At 33.3% G+C, this 25,292-nt stretch overlaps 1 protein-coding gene across 4 annotated transcripts in view; it reads right to left on the bottom strand.

Annotated features, from left to right (window-relative positions):
• Positions 1 to 25,292, bottom strand: part of LOC143256592 (sodium channel protein para-like) — a 174,903-nt gene that overhangs the window by 114,904 nt on the left and 34,707 nt on the right. For all 4 annotated transcript variants that reach the window (XM_076514020.1, XM_076513991.1, XM_076514011.1 and 1 more), the window contains exons 2-5: positions 21,662 to 22,041; positions 12,391 to 12,596; positions 11,853 to 11,981; positions 10,622 to 10,713 (exon numbers count right to left, since the gene is read on the bottom strand). In XM_076514020.1, coding sequence (XP_076370135.1) covers positions 10,622 to 10,713; positions 11,853 to 11,981; positions 12,391 to 12,596; positions 21,662 to 22,000 — 766 coding nt within the window. In that variant the 5' untranslated portion in view covers positions 22,001 to 22,041. The remainder of the gene's footprint in view (positions 1 to 10,621; positions 10,714 to 11,852; positions 11,982 to 12,390; positions 12,597 to 21,661; positions 22,042 to 25,292) is intronic.

The following is a 25,292-nucleotide window of genomic DNA, read 5'->3' as shown; positions in this document are numbered from 1 at the left end:
GTGAATATATTATCACATCTTCAAACAGCGATTTATAATGGCTAATGCTACTGTTTGATTTTGAATTCAGGATGCACGTACTATGGGGTAATTTCGCACATTAGAAACCACAACAGAAGAAAAACACTAAAAAAATCACACAATACACAGTGGAGAATTCAAACTGTTACTGCAAAATTTAAGTGTATAAATACTTCATAATCTGTATATGAAGTAAACATAAGGTTCCTGACTATTATTCTGACCCCCGCTAGTACGACGGTAAGTCTATGGATTTAAAACGCTAAAATCAGGGGTTTGATTCCCCTCGGTGGACTCAGCAGATAGCTTAATGTGACTTTGCTATAAAAAAACATATACTATTATTCTACGTAAAAATACAATGATACACACAAAAAGGTTAAATGTAATCAAAGTCGTAATCCATAAAGTACTATGAATTGAAACTTGATGAGGAGAAACACACTGTTAGATAATATTGATTGGAGACGGCTTTAATTGGTAATGTAAAAACTGTTACAATAAATGACTGTACAAATTTTCAAAAAATTTTCGTCATCAGGTATTACCAGTAGTTTACATAGACACCTGAATATATATAGTATGGAACAAAGAAGCTACATGAAATAATAATAAAATAATCAAAATAAATAGAAATTATAAAAGCAAGATCTGGGTACTATTATTTAATTTTGATTATTTTATTATTACTTATTTTTATTAATTTCTTCATGTGACTCTTGCAAACGGGGATTAAGATTAATAGACAGTGTATCCTACCTCAATTTGGGTACAACTTCCGTAGTCTACTCTAAATTTAGGGTACATATTCAATTCCACATTTTAGCCTGTACTCTGGGATCCTTTTGATATGTGCAACAACTCTCATTTTTGTTAGCACTTGTTTTTATTTATTAGTGTCTTTATATAAACTACTTATAGATGATGGAGACAAAACTTGCCTAACGTGGTACATTTGTTACTTGTAATAAAGTTTTCTTCATTAAATTTCAAGCCGTCTCTAAACATTATTACACTATGAATTTCTATAACGAACTGAATCAATTTTTATATGATAGAATGTTATATATCAGGTCATCCCTTAAGTAATGTCCGATTTTAGGTTCAGGAAAAGAGAAATAATTTCAAATGCTTTTAATGCTATTTAATTAATAATGCATGTCCCATTATTATTAATTACTTCCTGCCAACGATTCACAAGCTTCTAAATGCCACTTTTATAAAATTCTTGGGGTTTGGAGGAAAATAATGTAGAGAGGGTAGTTTTGACATCTTCACGTGTGCCAAGCTCTTTTCCATCAAGATAGTTCTGCAAACTTCGGAATAGATAACAATCAGATGGGTCAAGGTCTGGAGAATAAAGAGGACCTGGAAGTTTACCCAGTCTAGCTCTTCAGTCTTTGTAGATATGGTCCTTGCTGTATGAGGCCGTGCATTATCCTGATGTAACACAACACCTTTACGGCTGATCAAAGCAGGCCTCTTTTCTTTCAGTGCAACATTCAAGCGCCCTAACTGTTGACAATAGAAGTCTGACGTAATCGTTACATTGAGTGGCAGCAACTCAAAGTGGATCACACCAACAATATCCCATCAAACACTTAACAAGATTTTCCTAGGGAGGAGGTCCATTTTGGGTTGTGCTTTAATCAGTTTACCTGCATTGAGCCATTGTCTGCGGTGCTTTACATTTTTATCTATCCGTTTTTCATCTCCAGTCACTAATCTGTCCAAAAAAGGTGAGTTACGTTCACGAGAGTGCAGAGAAGTGCAAATGTCCACTCTTGCTCTAAGGTTGGCTTCTGTCAAATCATGAGAGACCAAATTTCCAAGTTTTGACACCACTCCAAACTGTTGCAGATGATGGTGAACTATTGAATGGGTTGAATTAATCTTCTGTGTTAGTTTTTCAACCGTTACAGCACAGTCTTCATCAAGTGCAGTCAGCAGCAAGTATTCATTAAACTCAACAGGAAAACCTGAACGTGGCGCATCACTTTAGCTGTAGTCACCTAATCTGAACTTCTGAAACCACCTTCGACATTTTCTTTCATTAAGAGATTGCACACAATAAATACCTTGAATAGTAGTACTTTAAACTCATAAAGTATTATATTCCTAATGTGTTCATCAGACACATTCATCTTCAAAAGGGTTTATTTAATTAATGATCTGAAAAGTGGAGTTGGGTTAATTTCTTTTATTTGTCTGAACATTTTTATACACGTTCTACTATGTAATTTATTCATTAAAGAAATGATGATGCACTTTCTGTATCAAATTTTCGGACATTACTTGTGAGATGATCTGATACTAAAGTTGGAAACTAGTTGATGAATTTATATAATGAATTCACCCAAATTTACTTAACAATCGATTGTAGACTGAAACAGGGAGTTTGCTGGTACCACGTTAAGGACTATAAAAACATTTCTTAACTGCTTGTACAATATATAAGATAATGTTTGACATTTTTGTTGACTATATAGGTTGAACACAAACTATTAGAATGGGAGTCTACTTTACACTGAGATCCGTTCAAAGAGCATAACATCGATTTTAGCATTTTGACTGTTTGCTTAAAAATTAATTTTTAGAAGGCATGTTGTTCAACCCTCTAGTAATACATTTATGATTCATCAGTGTCTCATCTCTTTCACCACTTTTTCAAAAACACTTCTAATAATAGTGAAAATGATCAGTGTATTCTACTGGCATCTCTGAACCGATATCTTTGAGAGGACTTAAAACAACCTTAGCTATATTAGTCATTTCATTTCCCGGAATTCCAAGATTCCAACCAAAGTTCTAAGCAAACTCTTCTGGCTATTCAATAAAAATTATGTACAGTAAATCTTACTAGAAAGAGAAGATATAGAAGATTACAGGACACTTAGGGCTGAAAAAATATACAATCTACATGGATATATCTTGAGATAACAACGTAGTTTGAAAATAAAGTATCCACTGTTTGAATGTGTGATTTCTTATAGCAAAACCACATCGAGATATCTGCTGAGTCCACCAAGGGGAATCGAACCCCTGATTTTAGCGTTGTAAATCCGTCGACTTACCCATGTTCAAGAAGGGGCCCCTAATGTGTGAAGAATGAATTAAAGAAAGTCATTTTCAAATATCACTATGAAGTTTGAGATCTAGGCTAGGTTTTTCAGCACATGATTGGATATGCAATCACAATTTTTTGCCACTTCATGTTTATTTAGAAGTTAACTGACCTTATGAAAAGAATAAAAGGTGCTTTATTCTTCGTAAAGTTACTTTAATGGGAATGCCATGAAATTTTCCACATAAGTAAAGGCTTGATAATCAGCATACAACATAATCTTTATTGCAACTTTTTTCTCAAGAAATTTACAACTTAAAACAAATCTACTCGAAGAAATGAATCAGCAGTGGATGATAGAGCTCTGAAACATATGTGGAGACCGATTTGGATTAGAGCTCAAATTATCTTTAACTTATGTTGACACTCAATTATGAATTATATATTTATAATCATTACAGAATCTAACAAGTGCTCTATCTATAATTATACGAGTTTGTTTACTAGCTTCTGTATTAAAGTTATCAAGACATTTCAGTAAATTAATTCTCTTAAGACAATTATTATAAAACTTCTGAATGTGTTACTTTCATAAAAGACAGTAACCAAACAACACACCAAAATAATTAACACTAATAGTGATTTTCTCTGAACTTTCTGTTAATAGAAAGCCAAAATAACCTTACTTTAGCCTTACTAAAGAAAGTAAAATGTGTAATAGAACTAGACATTTACAAACCTCATTTATAATACCGATTTAAAACTTCATCTAAAGCTTTTTGAATGATCAAATTAAGTGAAATTAAAGCTTCTACCTGCTTTACATATAGTAGTAGTATAATTAGGAAAAACTGAGAGAGATATTTCTAAACATAATTTAATCATTATTATAGCCAACAGGAAAGGGAGAGAGGTTAACAGCACTTCTTTAAGAGTTTAGTCATACACATTCAGATTACCTGAAATTGTTATCTAGGATCGGTATTGTTAACATCACAGTCGTAGAGTAAATACACTAATGGTTATACCTCGAGCCCTTAAACATATACATGTTTAGGAAGTTATTAAATTTTCGTACTGAAAAGTTATTTTACCTCATTCTTTCACAGTACAACTGTTTAATAATTTTCTTTTTGATGATGAAAGATAACAGGAGTATTTAAATACAGTACAACATTCTTCGGAAAGTCGTACATTCCTTCCGATTGAGTACTGAATATCAGATTAAACTTGAATTGTCAATTTGAAACACTTATGTAATGTTCTAAGCTTCGTTATTAAAATAAACAAAAAAAAACAAGATTATTTTTTCCGATCTTTTAATAGCTCTTTATATTAAAGTTCTGACCACGTTTTATTTGAGCTTAGCAGAAATATAACTTTCAAATTGTGAATACAAACCTAGGTAAATATAATCATGATATTTTTATTGCTCCTTTTATTTTTGTAATTCAAAGAAGAACACTTAGAATAAGCGTTGTACATTTGCTACTATGTCAAACTTCTAATAAAGTTTTGTTTATTAACTAATCAAGCCGTCTTACCACTTTATACTCTCAAAGTTCGTTTCTCCTCATCAAATTTAATTATCAATAGGTTCAAAATTGTCGAATACTACAAAAATAATCTTTGTAACACAGAAGCTTAAATTTTTCACGACAGAGTTTTAATCTGTTTTTCATCAAGCATAGAGACTTACAAGGTTAAGAGCAAGGATAGAGCCTATTTCTTTCTATGTTTTATCAATCTATATTCATTCAAGCAGTCTGCCACTCTGTTAGATTGTGCGCAAACTCCTCCCGTTGTTCTGAAGCTGGTAGGACCAAACCTCGCAAACGGCCTCGATATGGCCAAGGAGAGAGAACATTTTTATTTATATAGTAATGTAACCTACAAAGGGAGGGGAATCTCACACGCTCAGAAAGTCACCCTAGCTCTATGACGATCTAGGAGTAGATAGATGTGCAGGATCTCTAAACTTGAATGTGGTACCTTATTTTTTGTTTCTGACTCCTTTGTGACAGAGGCAACACACGTTAAGATACCGCAGAAGAGTGTTTTAACGGAGTTTGTTGGACAAGAAACCCCTCTGATGTATCTATTAGAAGAAAAAGGAGATAATATAGAATGGAACGGTATCAGGAAATAACGGCGTAAAAATTAAGGGAGTAGCATCATTGAGGTTAAATATGTGAATGACAGACTCATTTCACTGCAATTTTCCCTAGGTATGTGGTATATTACAATAATGAGTACCTACTGTATGCATCACAATCTGGATGTGACGACGGATGAGGGCAATTTTTTGAGAAATGGGAGGAAATCCTTTAAAGCATAGAAAATAGAGAGACAACAATAATTTAGAGAGATCTAAACTGTCATGTTGGCTACCAGGAAAAAGGACATGGGGTGATTAATGTGAAAGGCGTAATGATTCTAAATGTAGTGACGGCGTATGAAGTTTCAATCATAACAACATTTTTCACAAAGAACACAAAACATACCACAACTGACAAAAGTGGAAACTTGAGCAGATCCATTGACTACATACTAGTTAACAGAAGAAAAACACAATGAATAAAATATTTTGTGAAGAGAATTTCACAGTCTAACTCAGAATGCTGGTGATGAGTATGGAACGAAAGGAAGTGAAGAAAAACGTCGAAAAAAAAGAGAGTCGAAAGTAGGAGTATTTGTTGATAATAAAACATGGTGATGGAGTGACGAGTGTTTGAACTATATTTAAGGAAAATATTATACCACAAAGGCAAAATTCGATAGTGCCGAAGATCTAGTGGCAAATTAGGAAGTGTAAAGAAAGTTAAAGCTAGGTGTTATCAGGAAAAAGTCTGAAAACAAAAGAAGATTTATGATAAATTTTAAACCAAAGAAGGGCAGACGATAATCCATGAACTAATGAAACGCATTACTAAAATGAACTTCATAAATATCTTAAACAGAAAACCGACATGTGATGAAAGGCAGATAGAAGAGAGATAATGTAAATACTTCAGCCAGTTATTTAATGAAGGATATCCGAAACAGCCATGTTCTTCTAGATACAAAAATTCGAAATTTGCACTGGAAAACTGTGAAAGGGAAATAACATTATCATTGGAGAAAAATGAAAACAGGAGAGACATTTTGTCCAGACAGAATCCCAATCGAGACATGGAAGACACTAAGTTAAAGGAGATAAAATGCTGACACGTTTATTTAACCTCATATTGACAACTGATTGAATGCCATGCACATGGAGGAAAAGCATGACTCTAACCATTTATAAGAGAAAGGACGATATCAAACTACATTTGCATTTTCTAAGAACAAATTTAATGAGTCATATGATATATTTATGAGAAAGGGTCATAAAATAATCCGACAAGAAAGCACAATCTTACAAAATCAACTCTGATTTGTATGAGATGCTCAACAATGGAGGCTTTATTTACTCTGAGGACTCTGAGAAAAGAGGAGGATTGTTCATACAGTATTTTGATGTTGGAAAAGGCATACGACAGAGTACCAAAGAAAGTAATTTTAGAGTAGTTTAAAAAAGAATAGAATTTCAGAAAAGTATATCTGACGTATTATTGACATATACAATCATTATATCATAATTATTAGTGATTGTTTGAAATCTGTAGATGACACAAAATACTTTCCAGTTGCAGTGAGAATGCACCAAAAATCTGGTTTGATACTCTTCTTATTCACCGTTATGCTCAATACATTGACAGAATAGATTCAACAAGGTGCACCATGGACCGTGATATATGTGAATGATGTGATTATATTTAGTGAAAACCAAGAAAAACTAAAAGAAAAATAAGTCAATGGAAGGAGCACTTAGTGGAAGTCTCAAGTTAAGTATGGTGAAAACCAAATATATTGAATGTTGTTTTTTCCATAATACATAAAATATTAATATTCTTGGAGAACCTGTAGCACGATATAAAAATTATTAATATCTACAATCTCTAATTCAAAGCAATGGAAATACTGAAGAAGTCAGTGAAACCAGGATAACAAAATGATGGAAATTAAAAGAAATGATGTATCAAATAATGACCAGAGTAGTCATAATGTGTGGGAGTGAATCTTAGGTAATAAGAAAAACATATACAAATGTTACCTATGATAGAGGTGAATTATTACAATGGAGTTTGGTTTTTAATTCGAAAAAAGCTACACTAGGACTATTTGCGTTAGCTGCACCTAATTTAGCAGTGAAAGGCTAGAGGGATGGCAGCTAGTTATCATCAACTGCAGTCAACGTTTGGACTTCTCTTTTATCAAAGAATAACACATTGACCCTAACATTATAAAATCCTCACTGTTGAAAGGGCGATTATGTTTGGTGGATTCGAGCCCACGACCCTCTGATTGTGAGTCAAGCACCCAGCCTACCTGGCCACACTATATGGAGTTACCAGAAAAACAACAACACTGCATTTACAACATATAGATATGAAGAAGCGTAGACGTGACAGCCATAACAGAATTGTTTGTTTGTTTTTTAATTTCGCGCAAAGCTACTCGAGGGCTATCTGCGCTAGCCGTCCCTAAATTAGTAGTGTAAGACTAGAGGGAAGTCATCCACCCACCGCCAACTCTTGGGCTACTCTTTCACCAACGAATAGTGGGATTGACTGTCACGTTAAACGCCCCCACGGCTGAAAAAGCGAGCATGTTTGGTGCAACGGGGATTTGCGCGATCCTCAGATTACAAGTCGCATGCCTTAACACGCCTGGCCTGTACTCAATAATATTTATTTTAAGATAATACTATAACTAGCGTAGCATAATTATAGTATTAATTATAAGATAATAAAATATACAAAATAAATAAAATAAAATAAAATGAATATGTTTCGATATCTGCTCACACAGGAACCATTATTTCTCAGGTATAAGGTTACATATAAGGTTTTGAAGAATGAAAAAGTGAAGGTCTTGGGTACTTTAGGAACAAGAGAATTAAATTGTTTTATTTGAATTAACTTTCTCCGAATTATACAATACTCTCCGATCCACATTTTTATTCAAGTTTTTTGTTGCCGTTTCCCGAACTTAATTTTTTTTTTAATTCTCAAATCTATTTGTTTGTTTGGAATTAATCACGAAACTACACAACGCTCTGCCCCTCATGAGTACTCAAACTCAGTTTCTAGCGGTGTGAGTCCCCAGATATACCACTGTGCCACTGGGGTGGGATCTTTCAATTCTCAGATTTGTATTCTAATTCCTATGTTTGTATTAAAAAGAAGTTTTTGGTAGAAAAATCTTTGAATACTGTTCATTCAGTAAGTAAGAATTAGAAAAAGTATGAAACTTTTCATTACACAATTAGAAAGTAGAATTATGAGTCTTAAGAACTATAGGACAAAAACTTGTCCAAAATTAGTTTGAAACAAATCTGAAAAATACCCAGGTACACACCCTCAAAATATCCTTAGTGTTTGTGAAAAGGTTCAGATCTTTAGGTTATTTCCTCTTGGAGTTATTTAGGTCACACACACACAAAGGGAGAGAGACAGACTTTTTTATTATTATTATTATCACAGATGACTGAAAAGACAAATATTTTTTGCCAAACCGCGCCATTAACAATCGCCAATTTTGTCACTTTTAAATAACTGCCAAGCCTATGTTTACTATGACCCACAGTATCACACATAAAAGAAAACCAAAAACCATAACACATGAAGTTAAATTATAGGTACGATTTTAAACACCCAAAGCTGACCAACCATTGTCAACCATTGTAAATGATGTGTGACTGCATTTCTTCTTTTATATTCTTATTAGTTTTCTATTATTGTTTGAAATTAGACACGTGTAAAAGTAATGTTTCAGAAATAAAAAATTTACACATATGATGTCCGTAATTATAATATACGAATTAACAAGAGAAAAGTAGAAAATTAAACACATAAATTGTGAGTTAGTTTTTATTACAAAATATTGGTAAAACTCACAAATCTTAAGAGTTGTATGATATTTAATTGTATTTCAAAACTGATTGAATTCTAGAGAAATAAAACGAAATTTATTTTGACTGGTTTGTTTGGATTTCACGTAAAAGCTACACAAGAGCTATCTGCGCTAGCTGTCCCTAATTTAGCAGTGTAAGACTAGAGGGAAGGCAGCTAGTCATCACCACCCACCGCCAACTGTTGGGCTACTCTTTTACCAACGAATAGTGGGATTGACCGTCATATTATAACGCCCCCACAGCTGGAAGTGCGAGGATGTTTGGAGAGAGAGGAATTCGAACCTGCGAATCTCGGATTATGAGTCGAGAGCCTTAACCACCTGGCCATGTCGGGCCAATTTCTTTTGAAGTATTAAAATTGGTAATATTAATCTGAATCAAGTTAAATATGGAATTTGAATTAAATTTAAAATCTTGACGAAAGAACATACACACGCTAGTAAAACATGTCGAAATTCGATGAAATATATTCAGTCATACATAGTATTTCATTTAATTCATAATCTTATCTAACCATACAAAATCAAGTATGTGACTACTAAAATATACTTTTTCTCAAGTTTCTATTCAAACTAAAAACTGTCTCCAGCAAAGTTTATAGTTTGAATACTTAATCTTAAAAAGTCTGAACTAGTTATTTTTGCTTTTTATACGTTTTAACAAGATTTTCAGAACCCAACACAACTTCGAATATGTAAACAAAATTTAAAAATACAAAACAAACATAAAAGAAATTCAAATAGAAACATGTTGAAAACGTATTTATTGCACGTACAGTTTAATTAAAATATAAAAGTGTAACATTTTAATTAGCATAAAAAGACAAACACAATACTGTGAAAATCGGCTCTTAAAAGAACATCTTACATGAAAAATGTAAAATGCAGCATTGTATAGAAATTTTATTTTAATTTTTTCAGAAGAAAGAGGTTTTGTTAAATTTTAACAACATTTAAATTAATATACATTCATAACTGTCATCCCTTGTCTGTTTACACTTATACATATATATTTTTGCGTGTTTCTTTTTATCTTCTTTATCTTTATATTCATAGAAATCCGATTTCCAAACTAAAATATGTAGAATTGTTGTTTTTTAAGTCACAGTCTTAAACTAAGGAATATTGAATTCTTATTGGAAGCACCCCGCTAGTACAGCGGTATGTCTTCGGATTTACAACGCTACAATCATGGATTCGATTCCCCTCGATGGGCTGAGCAGAGAGCCCGATGTGGCTTTGCTATAAGAAAACACACACACCTATTGGTAATATTCTTTGTAAAACTTTCTTCTGAGCAGTATTTTCAATATTTTAACATTCAGCGAAATAAATTTTTGACTGATTGAATAGCCATACTTTGGAGAAAGCTACTTAGAGCAGACTATGATAAAATACGAGTCAGTTAAATGCAATGCCAAAGGACAGGCATTCGTGTACTTAGAGTATACTGTTGTGTGTTAAGGTAAGATATTAAAAAACTAAGGAAATGCATGAAGTGGTTGATAAACTGAACAATGAATAAGTAGAAATCTTTACCTGGAACAATTGCTACTGTTTTTAAGGCTCTAAGGACACGAAATGTCCTGAGGGCGCTCAGATTTCCCAAGTCCACCCCCATTGTCACATACCTTGTACAAGGAGGAAAAAAAAGTGATTGAAAATCATAATTACAAGATTTTAAGATAAACTCGAAATTCTTTAGACACGTTACAATTTGGCTTAATTAAATACAAATTTAATTACTCTTCGTTAAACATCATGTTTGAACTTATTTTAAATCCAAAAGTTCAAATATTAAAAGAACAAAAACAGATTATTCTCCATTTTTCTTTCCTTCTCAGCTTTATTTGCTTCTTGTTTTTATTTCTATTTTACTCAAAACGACAAGCTAGATCATAGAATTTTTAACATCTAATAATTAGGACTTGACATATGTGTCCTGTATCAGAGAAATCTCAGGAAATCAGATATCAGTTATGGTTGAGCTGAAGCTGATTTGCAGAGCAAGCTCTTCAATCAATATCATGAAAAACATGACGTTATATTTGTTATTAATTTAATATCTTTCTTCTACGTAATGATTCCAGAATTAATTAAATGTATTGAGTTGATACATATTCTTTGTGAAAGGAAAACGGGTTACAGATGTTATTAGGTGAACCTATGTGAAATTTTGTCACAGAAAATACGCAATCGAAAGGTTGTACACAAGCAGAAACAATCAATTTGACTGACATTTATTTATGACTATCATAACTTTGCTGTGCTATTGTATTTCAAGTTATTGTTTCTGTAAAAAAGAATGAATAAAGATAAAATAAAGTTATTTTGTTTGGTCGATAGGAGTGATCACGTTGTTTTATGTAGATGGTGTTTTTGATTGATTTTAATTCTACATTATATTAGCGAAATAGTATTTTCTCCTGGGTCTCACATATACATTAGGGTAAAATTTGAATCGCAAAAAACGGTAACTTTAACAACTACATATATTGAATATAGCAACTATTATGCACATAAGTGCACGATACTTGAATAATTCATGTTTTTTCGAATATCTTATCGCTCTTCATTTCTCAGCATATCTTGGATTATATTGGACAACAAAAAATTCTATAAACGTATGTGTATTTAATACAAGTTGCAATCTGTTTATGTGTATAATACTGTTTCAGAAGATTGCAAAATAAGTATTAAAATCATATAAGGAAATCGTATTTCTAAAGAGCTGTGAGAAAATTAAAAATCAAGTAAATCATGCACTTACGCTAAAGTTATCACGATAAAATCCAACCAGTTCCAAGGATCTCGAAGATATGTAAATCTTTCAAGTATAAAACCACGAGCAGTCACTTTTACAACGGATTCAACGGTGTAGATTGAGGTGAAGATGACTCTAAAGGATAAGATGTAAATATTATTTCCTTTCTGAAAATGTTTTTATTAATTAAAGAAAATGATGAGTTATGTACAGGAACCGAACTAAAAAAAACTCTAAAGAAGTTTAGTGTTTTGAAATATTCAACGGATACGTAATTTACTAAAACCTAACATTAAGTCACATCTTATGTCGTTAAAAATGTTATAAGTAAATTAACTGTTTGTTTTATTTTTATTCTTGTAATGTTAAAACAAACTAAACAGTTTCCTGCAATATATTATGAAAATATAACCTATACTATAAATACTCCTAATGCTGACCTAAAGAAATAATGAATATAAATACTCGAGGCACAGTTACAGTTGAAATATGCAGAAAAAAAAAACGGCTTTTCCACAAGATACTGAAAGCTATTGTTACTTACTCGGACTGTTCTATTTTTTCATTAGAGGGCAGGGTCATGAGAACACAGTTAACGAGGATGGTGACGATGACCAAAAAACTAAATAAAGGATGGACGAGAACATAGATGGCGATACGACGGATGGGATTGAAAGGACTCAGGATCCAGAGAGCGTTTGTGGCACTGAACCGGAAAATATCTTTACCTTTACTGATAACTACAAATGTCTGGAAAAACAGCATCATCCAGAATAAGAAAAAAGTTAATACAGTATACCTTTTTGATTCCTAAACTTTCTACCAATGAACAGCACTGTGTTAGATCATTTAGATAATTAAACTTGTTCAATTCCTTAAAAAATATTATAGAAAGATAAAATTTTATAAAACTATAGTAACTTCCAGAGTTTGTTTACCACTTTGTTAAAATATATTTCAAATTCTGAATCTCATCTTGGAAATGTTTTTTCACAAAGTTTAAAATGTATGTACGTATATATATTTTTCAAATATAGAAATGACTGAAACATCGTGAAAGTATTTATCATGTATTTTTATTAAAACAAAATCATCAACGCAAACAGAAATAGCAACAACGCATTTAGTTGTAATTGTTGAAAACAAATATTAAATTAAATTTAATATTATTGATTTATTTGATGATAATGTCACTGAAGTAGTTTATACACATTTTATTCTGAGATTAAGGAAAATATTGCATTTACATTAATATCTTCAGGTCAGTATTTTTAGATACTTATTGTAGTTTTAAAATATAACGTGTTACTCTACAGTATAAATACTTAATCTGAACAAATAAATGTTGCAAAATTAGACAATTAACGTCATTACCAATTTATGACTGATTTATTCCTGATTTGTGATTGATTTTGACGTGTATTAGTTTAAACTGCTTTATCAAAAATATTAGATTGTCCAGAAATAAATGTCGGTTTTGAATTGCGAAGTTTGGAAAAGTATAAACCAGTGTTGTAAAACATGCTTTAATTAAAGCAAGCACCATTTGGTTCAACACACTTTTGGCAACGTGTAACGATGCTGTTTATGCCCCTGCTGTAGAAATCAGTTTATATGGTTAATGAACTTTGTGAAAGCTCCTTCTGCAGCTGCTTAGTTTTGAAAGTGTTTATTGTTCAAAACGTTATCAAAGTGCTTGAAAAATGAAACTCTGTAGGGGAATAGGGGATTAGGCAGAACCTCCTTCAATTTTTGGAGTGTCATCCTTGACAGGTCTCATAACGCCGATTTCGTTGATCTTCAGTCATCTCATGTGGAACCCACTTAGCCAACTTTTGTCTTTCCAATCGCACTCACGTGGCTGGCAATGTTATTTTTTGCTTGTGCCTAGCCTTTCTGCAAGCTCACGTACTGTTGTGCGAGGGTCAGTCTCAACTGCTTCTTTTAATGTGTTTTCATCTGAGAATGGCTTCCTTCCATGACTTTTGTGGTCTTCAAGACTTTCATCTCCATGTCAAAACCTTTGGAACCAACGCTGAACTGTACGTTCAGTAACAAATTCATGGCCAAATGCCTGGTTGATGTTTCGTGTAGCTTCGGTAGTGAAAGCACCAATGCTTACTCCACCAACCATCTCAATATGAATACCAGCTTCCTGAATGGCTCTAATCATTCCTACATGAACCGACCCTCTGGCTCCACCTCCTCCTAGTACTAGCCCAATAGATGTCACGGTCAAAAAACGAGAGAGTCGAGAAAAATCTGAATGGATCTTTGGAGCACTCTCAAATAACTTGTTATACATCTCCTTCAAACGTTCAGTAACAAATCCATGGCCAAATTCCTGGTTGATGTTTCGTGTAGCTTCGGTAGCTTTTCATCCAAGTTTGAAGTCGTAGAGGTAAATCAGACAAAAGTCCTTCATGTCTATGCTAACTTTGGGGTTGCGAAACGTACTCTGAGTGGAGTGAAAACAATAGACAATTAAGACACCTCGTAAGCGACAAACCAAACATTGGATTAAACCAACCAATCAACGATAAGTTACTCAATATTCAGCTTCTAAATTTCATTGTGAGAATCCTAACATTTATTTCTGGACAATCCAATATATTATTTTCTTTTTACTGCGTATTTTAAACTATTTATAACACTCATTTTCCACGTAGTACTTTTCGTAAGCTTCTACCCAATTTACAAATTGAATAAAAAGTTAGGTTAGACAGCATGAACATGACAAATCAAGATTAAAAATATCTTTTCTCTTACTCTACATTTTAACCAGCCTAACCATTTCATCATTTGCATGGTTTTCATTCGCAGTGGATCCAGATTTAAGTCATAAGTCGACAAAAAAATAAAAGAAGCCTACCGGAAAAGTATGAACCTGTGTTAACAAACTTCGTTCTTTGACACAGTTTTACTGAAGAATCATAGGGAATTCTGTTTTAAAATGGGTTTCTCTAATATTATTGCATCAATAACATTTTAATTCCTGTCACTCAATTAAAATTATTGTTATATCTGTTTTATACATGTTATTTAATATCGATTATTTCTATGTTCTACTTTGTGTGTGTGTGTATTATGATTGAATTTTAATTTTTTGTAATGTATGTGTTTGTGTGTGTGTATGTATTTATTCTTATAGCAAAGCCAGATGAGACTATATGCTGTGTACACCAGGGAGAATCAAACCTTTGATTTTAGTATTGTAAATCCGTAGACTTACCGATGTCACTAATGTAAATTATTTTAATAAATGTATTTCTTTCAGTTTTATATATATTACGAAATGCATGCAAGTTATATTGTTAAATGGGTTTTGCGAAAGTCCCGCCTATTCTCTAAATCTGTAAAAGATTCTCGAGTGTAAAAATGAGCAATGTACTAGGTGCGTATGTAAAAATACTAGTGATTGCCAGTATTATTGCCAACTAAAATTTCGATAAACCCTGCTCTCAAGCTATTTAAGGCAACTAATGCAACGCGAAGAGACAGTTCAATATTGTTGGTTTGCTGCAGTGAGTATACTATAAACTTCAGAAGCTATAACTCTAATAAACGTTTATTAATAGGAAAACTACAGACATTTGACCAGGAACGTTTATAGATTTCATTTAGCTTCAGAGAATAAACTTCGGACATTATGAGGATATTAGATATTTTCGTCGGAAAAAAACCCAAAAAACTCACGTCTGAAGAAGCTAGTTGGCTTCCCGTGTATTAACGCAGAATTAATTCGTTTATCGTGAACCATCGATAAAATATTCGACTTCAGACAGATAGAAGACTCAGTATTGTTTGTAACTTTGTAAACAAAAAAATATATAAATCATTATTTGTAATAACCGTTATTATAAATTGTTTATATATTTAAATATATTCCTTGTTAATAAAGACAACTGCGTGTATCACTTTTGTTGGCAAATATTATAAATAGACATTTAATTAGCTTCTAAATTAAAATTAAAATGTCAGCTATTTCAAATAGTAATATGCAACATAGTAAATCGGAGACTCGTCCAAGATAAGTTATAATACGTAATAGTTTTTATTAATATTTCGCTCTTCCAGTTCCTATATTATAAGGTACTTTCGTTGATAAGGGTCCGGTATGGCCCGGTGGTTAGGACGTTCGACTCGTAATCTGACGATCGCGATGTGGTTATAATTTCACGGTCATTCCATTATTTGTTCGTAAAAGAGTAGCTCAAGAGTTAGCGATGGTTGATGATGACTAGCTGCCTTCCCTTTAGTCTTCCACTACTAAATCAGGGACGGCTAACGCAGATAGCCCTCATGTAGCTTTGCGCGAAATTGAGAAACAAACAAAATAAAACACCATTGATGAGTCTTTCAACTGTTATAGAAATTACTTCTTGCAGAAACGCATATTCTTGTAAGCTGCTATTATAGTTTCTCTTTTTTTCCGTCACATTCACGCACGCAACCAAGGTTTTTTTGCTTGAGGGAGAAAGTTAGAAGAAACCGTCTCGAGCTGTGGGAGAATAGTAACTGGTTTCTTCATCATGACAACGCACCTTCACACATTGCTGTGTCTGTTCAAGATTTTTTGGCAGGAAAACATTCTTGTGATAACATTCCTGATCTTGCCCCCTGTGATTTGTTTATGTTTCTAAAAATCAAAATTAACTTGAAAGGAAATATATTTGATGGCATTCATACCATTCATATTAATATGAAAGCAGAACTTAGCCGCATAACAGTTGAAGACTTTCAGCATTGCTTCCAAAAATGGCATGAACGTTGGAACAAGTGTGTATCAGCTGGGGGAGATTAATTTCAAGGGATAGCATATAATACTGATGTATGTACATTATTCTTTGAAATGAAAGTGAAGTCTTAGAGCTTTTTTATCACACCTTGTACACACAATTGGGTATTTGTACAAACTCCTTTCACCTCCACTTTTCTTTTAATCTGAAGTTTAGTTAAATTTCGTGTTTATACAAATAAACTATCGTGTGAGACCCTAGCCATTTCTAGTCATGGGAAACATTCAAATGATTGAGACTACCGTATTACATTTAATTTATACCTCACTATATAAATAGACGGTTTTTGTTTTCACGTGTTTTGTAACAGTATTTACATTTTTTACTAGAGTTAATTTGATAGATGATTGGCTCTTTCCAATTTTTTATAATTAAACTTATTCCTTTCTTTGCTATTTCATGAAGACGAGTTTTACAATCTTTAACTTAGTGCATGTATTTAGATTTGACGTAAAATTTTAGGTAGGCCGAACTTTGAAAGATATTATACACATTACAGTAAAAAATATCATTAATACTCACTATATCTAACTGAATGTACAATTATACTTGCTACTTCCCTACCTTGTTTTGATTGTGTAGGATAAAATTAAACTTTTTACTTATTTTTTTTACTGTGCCTCTGGCTATTCTTCACTGTGTCTAAATTTATGTATATTATTTAATTTTAACTATGTTTGTTTTGATTACATGAAACTCACATTACGTTTAGAAGTAAAAACTGGAAGACATATTAAAGTGTAATACAGTTATTTGACTTCATTTTTTCTAATTAATATGTGCACCTTCAGGTTTAATAACTTGTATCGAGTGTTTTCATAATATTTAGACAGAGAGAAAATGTGCATCAATACGTTTATTAAGGAATTAACGACATTACAACGTTTAATTATCGAAATCTCTTTTCAAAATGTATGTATTCAGTAGACGAGTTCACTTTTGATTAAAAATAGAAATACTACTGTTTAGCGTGTTGGGCTACAGAAAGAAGATCTGGGACTTAAAACGTGATATCGTTGGATACGCACACTTTCAGACGCGTGAGAGTTTTAAAACGTGATAGGTGATATATTGGTTTAAGAGATGTGGAAGAAGTTCTTGTGGCTGTGGACGATTCTGGTTCGAGTACTCTGGGACGGGTACACCTAAATTCTTGAAGATTTTTGATGCGAACGTTTATCTATGTGCACATAAAGTTCCGTTATGTTAAAAATTCCAATACCAATATGACAAAGTTCTCGCTATGATAGCGAGTGGGAAGCATTTCAGAGCTTCAGCGTTACTCCAAGTTATCCATAAGTAATACTGACAACATTTGTAAATAATTGAGATACCAGTCAACCACTAAGCAATATTTTTAAAGTTATCTATAAAGAAATGATAAAATACTATAAATAAATGACTAACTTGTAAATTTTAAACAAGATTCACTTAAATTTAGGAATTGTAAATTTAAAAAAAAACTTACAGTTTACAAGTCGAAGGTATCAACAAACGCGCTCAACGAATGACAGACAAACCGATTAATTAAAAAAAGGTTCCACTGTTGCCATTTAGAACATTTAATTAAAATATCATACAAATATAATTTTATAAATAAGCGAAAAAGAATAACTTTAAAGACCTATAACTGAACAGACCAAAGGTATAATTTGTTTTCGTAAAGAATAATAACTACATTCAAATTTCTGTTATATCGAATTTGACGAAAAGTTTTCTGTCGCCATGAACATCGCGAGTTTCTCAGGTTAGGCCCGGCATGGCCAGGTGGGTTAAGGCGTTCGACTTGCATTCCGAGGGTCGCGAGTTCGAATCCCCGTCACACCAAACATGATCGCCCTATCAGCCGTGAGGGCGTTATAATGTGACGGTCAATCCCACTATTCATTGGTAAACGAGTAGCCCAAGAGTTGGCGGTGGGTGGTGATGACTAGCTGCCTTCCCTCTAGTCTGGCACTACTAAATTACAGACGGTTAACGCATATAGCCATTTGTAGCTTTGCGCGAAATTCAAGAAAGAAACAAGTTCTTGAGATCCCTGAAAATGTTTCTGACTTGTCACCACAAGCAGTAAGGAAACCCCATGGAGAGTATACTGGAAACATATGTGTGTAACTAACTAACTAACATGTTAGATACTTAGATAAAAAAACTGTTTAGATGACAGTTATGTTATTCAAACCTTTTGTCAACTGAGGTCTTCGAAGATTTTGGAATTCTTCTTCGCTCCACATTAGAGAATTTGATTTAGACACAACAGTATAGTGGTTTATTTTACAAGGTTCTGATTGATGTGGTGATAAAGAGAAACTGGTAGCGGAAAAGAATCAATGTCTGGAAAAGGAGTGAAGACAAAGAAACAAAGACAAGGCCAATGAGAACCATCGGCGAGAATAAGGCAAACGAAAGAGTAAAAAAAACAAAAAAACTACACGATAAACAAGTCTTAACAGAGTTATAATCCCAATGCATAAATTGTGGCAGGAACAAAGAGAACCCCGAGAAAACTCGCTTTAACTGAACGGGATAGAATTGAAGCGCATTTTTGGGTTGAGTTGTGATGTTATTACCACAAAGATACTATAAAAAAAACACACACACACACACACAAAACAATGTATATGGTGGAAATCGGTTTATATGAGTGGTGTCGGCAGTATTCTGGAGGTAATTTTGTAATTGGTTTGTTTTTTCAGGTCATGAATAGCGGAAAAACTGCATGTAGCTTAAACCAATGGCAACCACAGGTTATTGAACTTTAATCTGGCAATCTTTTTAGCAAAGATTTCATTGTGTTATGTAAAAGGTGAATTTATAGCACTGACTATAAGTCTTAAAAGAATATTAGGTTTCTGTATCTTGGATACTTCGTAGAACAGAGGGGGAAAATTGTCGTTGGTTCGTATATCTTTGGCAAACTTCTCTTTGATTAACTTTTGTTTCTGAAATTAATTCAGTGTTCTGTTTATGAGTCTGTCTTTTCTGTACGATTATTGGTGATTTTTTTTGTATTGGTGTTTGTCTAGTAACGACTTGATCTTCATGTTATATTCTTTGACGTCTAGAATGACTACACTATACTGTTTACTTATATTTGCTGATAGAATGTTAATAGTGTTATCCCGTTTCAGATGGTTCAGAGCACTGCATTCCAGTTTAGAGATATTCAGTTTAGGTTTTTTTGGCATTCCTGAGGGGCCCGGCATGGCCAAGCGTGTTAAGGCGTGCGACTCGTAATCTGAGGATCGCGGGTTCGCATCCCGGTCGCGCCAAAGATGCTCGCCCTTTCAGCCGTGGGGGCGTTATAATATGACGGTCAATCCCACTATGCGTTGGTAAAAGAGTAGCTCAAGAGTTGGCGGTGGGTGGTGATGACTAGCTGCCTTCCCTCTAGTCTTATACTGTTAAATTAGGGACGGCTAGCGCAGAAGGCCCTCGAGTAGCTTTGTGCGAAATTCCAAAACAAACAAGCATTCCTGAGGATAGGTAATAACACAGAGTGTATATTGGAATGTTGTTTTCAATTGTATCTATTCCAAAATACTACAATTTAATTCTGATGTATAAAAGAATTTTCATAGACGATCTTTAGTTACAATTGGTTCAAAAACCCAAAACATTTTTGGTAACGTTTTCTGGGCAGCATGATCATCGGTTCTCAGTGTGATGAATATAAACATTGTATTAATTAATGTAATAATCTGTTAACATACGTAAGTCAACTGTTAATCATACCTGTAATAATTGGTTGCAAATGAACAAAATCCTTTACGTCATCTTGCAGAGTCTATACAATCTCATGCCCAGGCTATTATTTCAGCAAAAGATGATTTAATCGAGTACTTGTAAAATATCTTGATAAAATTTCCAAACCAGTCTGCGCAACAGGTGAAAAGACTGCTATAAAAACTGGCATGACCATAAACTGTACAAAAGGTGAAAAGCTTACTTTGAAGTAAGCTGTAACTACGAACAAACTGCACTATAAACATAAATGTAGCGATAAATAAACTTTTGTGACTAATCGGCTGAGGCACTGCCCTAAAAACCTGCTATAAACAAACTTTCATGCACTTAAGGTGAAGACAATACCACAAAAAAGCTTAATAACTAAAGGTTGTTCCACGCTTCAACTAAAGAGACAACCAATAAACAAATTGTTATAGTAAAAAATATTCCCAACAAAAAGAATAAACTGTACAACAGGGGGATATACTGCCATAAATAAGTTTGTATAACCAACAAGCTACCCAAGAAATGGAAAGAGTGCCACAAAGAAGATGACACAGTAAACTAGTTGTATGCCCGTAATAATAATCTAAGAGCTCAACAAACCGTTTTAAGGAACGAAATATATTATTTGAAAGCCATAGTTAACTTTTGACCTGCCCTAATTTCAACAGCAAAACTACGTACTTAAAATATCGTCTTCAGTTCTTCCAAAAATACTGTTTACCGTCCAAATATTGATCTGCAATACAATGGTACAGAATTTGCAATTTTAGAACAGTACATGTAATTAACTATTCGTTAGAAAAAAATTCAAGGAGCTTCTAAGTTTCCAACTACATATATGCACATTACATTGGTCTTAATAATCTAACTATACAGTAGTATGAATATACTAGCTACCACACTAAATCCTTAGTAGTAGTTTCATATTAAAAATGAAATGATATCTTAAATAACAACAGGTATATTTACTCAAGTCTACGGCATCAGTATTTAAAAGTATCACATACATAGTATCTCAGCTTGTTGTGACACTAACAGCATTTCACCCAGTATCATTATCAATTAGTTGTTTGAACAATGTGATTAAATCTTAGCGACGTCGTTATAATCAACAGAATAATTTGCTGAAGACAAATGAATATGTTTGTACCTCACTGTAATAAACATATATACATATCTGAGATAATCAGAATCAAAACAAAAATGACAATAATAGCACTCTTTGTAAAAAAGCAACAGAATAAAACGAAGTAATCTAAGACAATAAAAAATTACAATTACCATTTTGTTTTCGTAGTAAGGATCAATGTCTTCGATAGGAGTGGCAATCAATTGTAAGGGTAGCTCTGAATGTAGTGATTTTGGTAAGGGCATAGCAGCTTCAAGCATAGGGTCAGGCTTTAGGATCTCTTCCGCGTGGGCTGGAATATATATTTCGGTATCCACAAAACCACCTGCCGCTGCACACGTTACTCCTTCCTCCGCTCTTTGAGCTAGCTCCTTCTTTCTGGCAATCTCCTCCGCAATGCGGGTTTCAATGGCCGCCAAAGACTCCCTGGTAAAGGGACGGAATATAGGCAGCTCCTCATCCGACTGATCGTCCGACTCGGCGGAGCTCATCTCGGCACGATCTATGGAGCCTCAGAAGGCAGAGCCACGATCTATAGAAAAAACAAAGAATGACTTCTTTCTAATTTTAACGATAAAAATAAGTAACAAACGGAAATATAATAATTTGTTCCTTAAGAATCACTAAAACGTATATATTACACTTTTCTACAAAAAAGCATCAATAATTAGGTATTGTTTGTTTCAGATATTCGCACAAAGCATTGCAAGAGTTACCTGCGTTAGTTATCCCTAATATGGAATTGATATACTGAAAGGAAGGCAATTACTCAACAGCACTCATCGTCAACATTTGTTATACCCTAACTGAACAGAAGGAATTGACAGTCTTTTTTATTACGCACCACACCCCCAAAGTGCAGAGTGGAATATATTTGCAACATCGCAACACGAACTATTCTATTGGATCGACAGTTCTGCATTCTACAGCTATGTCTCACTCAGCAATATTTGACTTTTGAAATACTCATGAACACGTTTCATTTAAAAATTAAATGATTAAAAAGAAATGGTTTAGTTCGTCAGATTAATTCATTGTAAACCCAAGAATATATTTCTGAAAATATTAATTGAATATAATTATTACACTGTGTAACAACATTTTTACTTTTTCTTGTTCCTGGGTAGAAAGTGTTATTTCCCAATTTCTTATGCCTAAAGTAAATGGAAAAGACCTATTTTTTTCTTCAAACTTAGATTTTGTGACATGGGTAATGAAATTTTCAAATTTACCTATTTTCCAGAACATTCCAGGTAGATTCAGTGCTGAGTAGCTGTAGAGAATTTTCTAGAATGTTGTAGAACTTACGAGAATTTTCTAGAACTTCCCATAGTAATATATATACAGGGGCTCACTCACCACTTCAGTTTAGTTCCAGCTGCCTAAGTGAACATATAGACCTATCTGATTTTATCAGAGGTGGCATCAAGAGGCTACAAGCATTTCCCAGATGCATTTTGCTATGTGTGGCCAATTTATCAAGACCAGAGCAAAAAAGTATTCTGAGACATCATCTGCTAAAAAGTGTGAAGTCTACAAGGCATATTTTGACATGCCTTTCGGGGATCAAGACAAACCATAAGCACCTCATTTTACCTGCGAGCACTGCAAAAAACTCTAGAAGGTAAGATGGGCAATTTTTGCTTGCTTTAATAGTGAGATTTTATACTATACAAACTTTAGACCTTTTAGAATTTAAATATCTTTTATTTTTTAAATTTCCAATAATGTAGAAAAAATATCACATATAAAATATTTGACATGAACCATTACACATTAGTTATGGATGAAATAAATTTATTCTTCATAATAATTTTATTTTGTTTTTTTTGCAGGATGGTGTAGAGGGGAGAAGAGAATCATGAAGTTCGCTATTCCAAGAATTTGGTGTGAACCCAATGACTACTCAAGCTATTGTTACTTCTGCATGGTGGACCCTTCCAAACGTTGGGCTGGCAAGAATGCATCTGCTATCATATATCCGGACCTTCCATCATCCATCACTCCAGTGCCACACTGCCCTGAGCTCCCTGTACCCATTCCGCCAGAGAGAAAGCAGCCATCCACAGAAGAGAGCAGCAAATCAGAAGAGGAGGTAGACGTTGAAGATCCAGATTACAATTTCAGATGTGCAGCTGGTGAGAAAAACCCATATTACACCAACCAAAGAGACCTCAATGATTTGATCAGAGATCTTGGTCTAACAAAGCTTTTGACATTTAGCCTCAAGGAGTGGGATTTATTAGATGAAAGTGTGCAAGTCGCAAGTCAGAGGAAGCGTCACCGACATTTTTCAAGCTTCTTTACTTGTCAAGATAGGCTCTGCTTCTGCCACAATGTATCCGGTCTGTGCGAGGCAATTGGAATTGCCTGTAACCCGAACGAGTGGCGCCTCTTTACTGATAGCTCATCCAGAAGCCTTAAAGCTGTGCTGCTCCATAACGGGACTAAGTATTCGTCTCTTCCCCTGGCTCATTCTGTGCACCTCAGAGAGCAAGGCGAGCGCTTCCACCATGATATACTGGACTTTCAACGCCGCTACCAAGGAGCGTATAACGAAAACATAATGGGAGACTATATTTGGAGGCTGATATATGAAAGTGATTTACATTACAGTCGCAAATCTCGAAAAACACTCACTTCTAAACATTTTTGTATAACTTTAGTATAAATACATGTAAATCCTGATTCATATGTTGTTGTGTTCAGACCTTATGTAAATGAAAATGTTCAAATTTGGCCGTTTTTACACAGAAAATAGGTTAATTTCTAAATTTCGTTATTCAGGTCACAAAAGCAAAATTTGAAGGGAATAATGGCCATGTTCTGTAGTTTTACTACATAACCAATTAAGAAATAACACATACTATCCATGAACAAAATCTGTGTTACATAGTGTTATCATTAATCACCTCTCACCATTGCTATTTAATAAAAAAATATTGATATCTTGCTCACTTATTACAATTAATAATTATGTGAAAAACAGCCTTTGGTAAGTAAAGACAAACTTTTGCAAAATTAGGTAAAGCGTTAAACGAATTATCTACTACATTTTCAAATTTATATAGTAAAACGTAAACAATTATTGCTTCAGGAGGTGCATTTTGCTTTGTAATGTTCTGCTGTATTATATTTATTGGTGTATTTCTTATAAATTCATAATTTTTATAGTTATAAAAATATCAAACTTTCATTTCATTTTTCTTGTTAAATTGTAATTAGTATATACCATGCTTTTTATTAGGAAAACAATCTGAAGGAAATATAAAATCGTTTTATTCTAGATATATCAAGAAAAGCGCAATTCACAGATCAAAACAGCGTCGCGCATTTTCAGACAAAATGGCCTTACTAAGAAATGCGATTTATTTTATGATGATTCTGAAGGTAAACAAGTCCCTAGAGAATAATAAGGATAGCAAGTTATAAAACATTATTATTCTAAGATCACTTGGTATTCATTACACATTACCTAGTAAGCTTAAAATTGAAATAATGATAAAACACTGGACAAAGATACCATGCCTACAATATTAAACAAAAAAACAACACGTTTCCTTTGTAATTGTACATAGCAAGTTTAATAAATTTGAACAAAATTATAGTTATACGCACGTTGAGGTCGTGTTTTAATCTTTAACAAAAGTTTCACTAAGATTCTTAGCGTGAAAAGGTTTTTTTAGCAACTTTTCCCAAGATGAATTGTATTGCATTTCAATGAATTTGTCAAGTAATATAACAGTAAAACATAAGTAACTTAAATATTAACAATATTAAATC

The sequence above is a fragment of the Tachypleus tridentatus genome, chromosome 1, assembly GCF_004210375.1.
Source record: "Tachypleus tridentatus isolate NWPU-2018 chromosome 1, ASM421037v1, whole genome shotgun sequence".
In the NCBI taxonomy this organism is placed as follows: Eukaryota; Metazoa; Arthropoda; class Merostomata; order Xiphosura; family Limulidae; genus Tachypleus; species Tachypleus tridentatus.
Note: the sequence above shows the minus strand (reverse complement) of the source record. Positions and strands in the feature narration are given on the sequence as shown.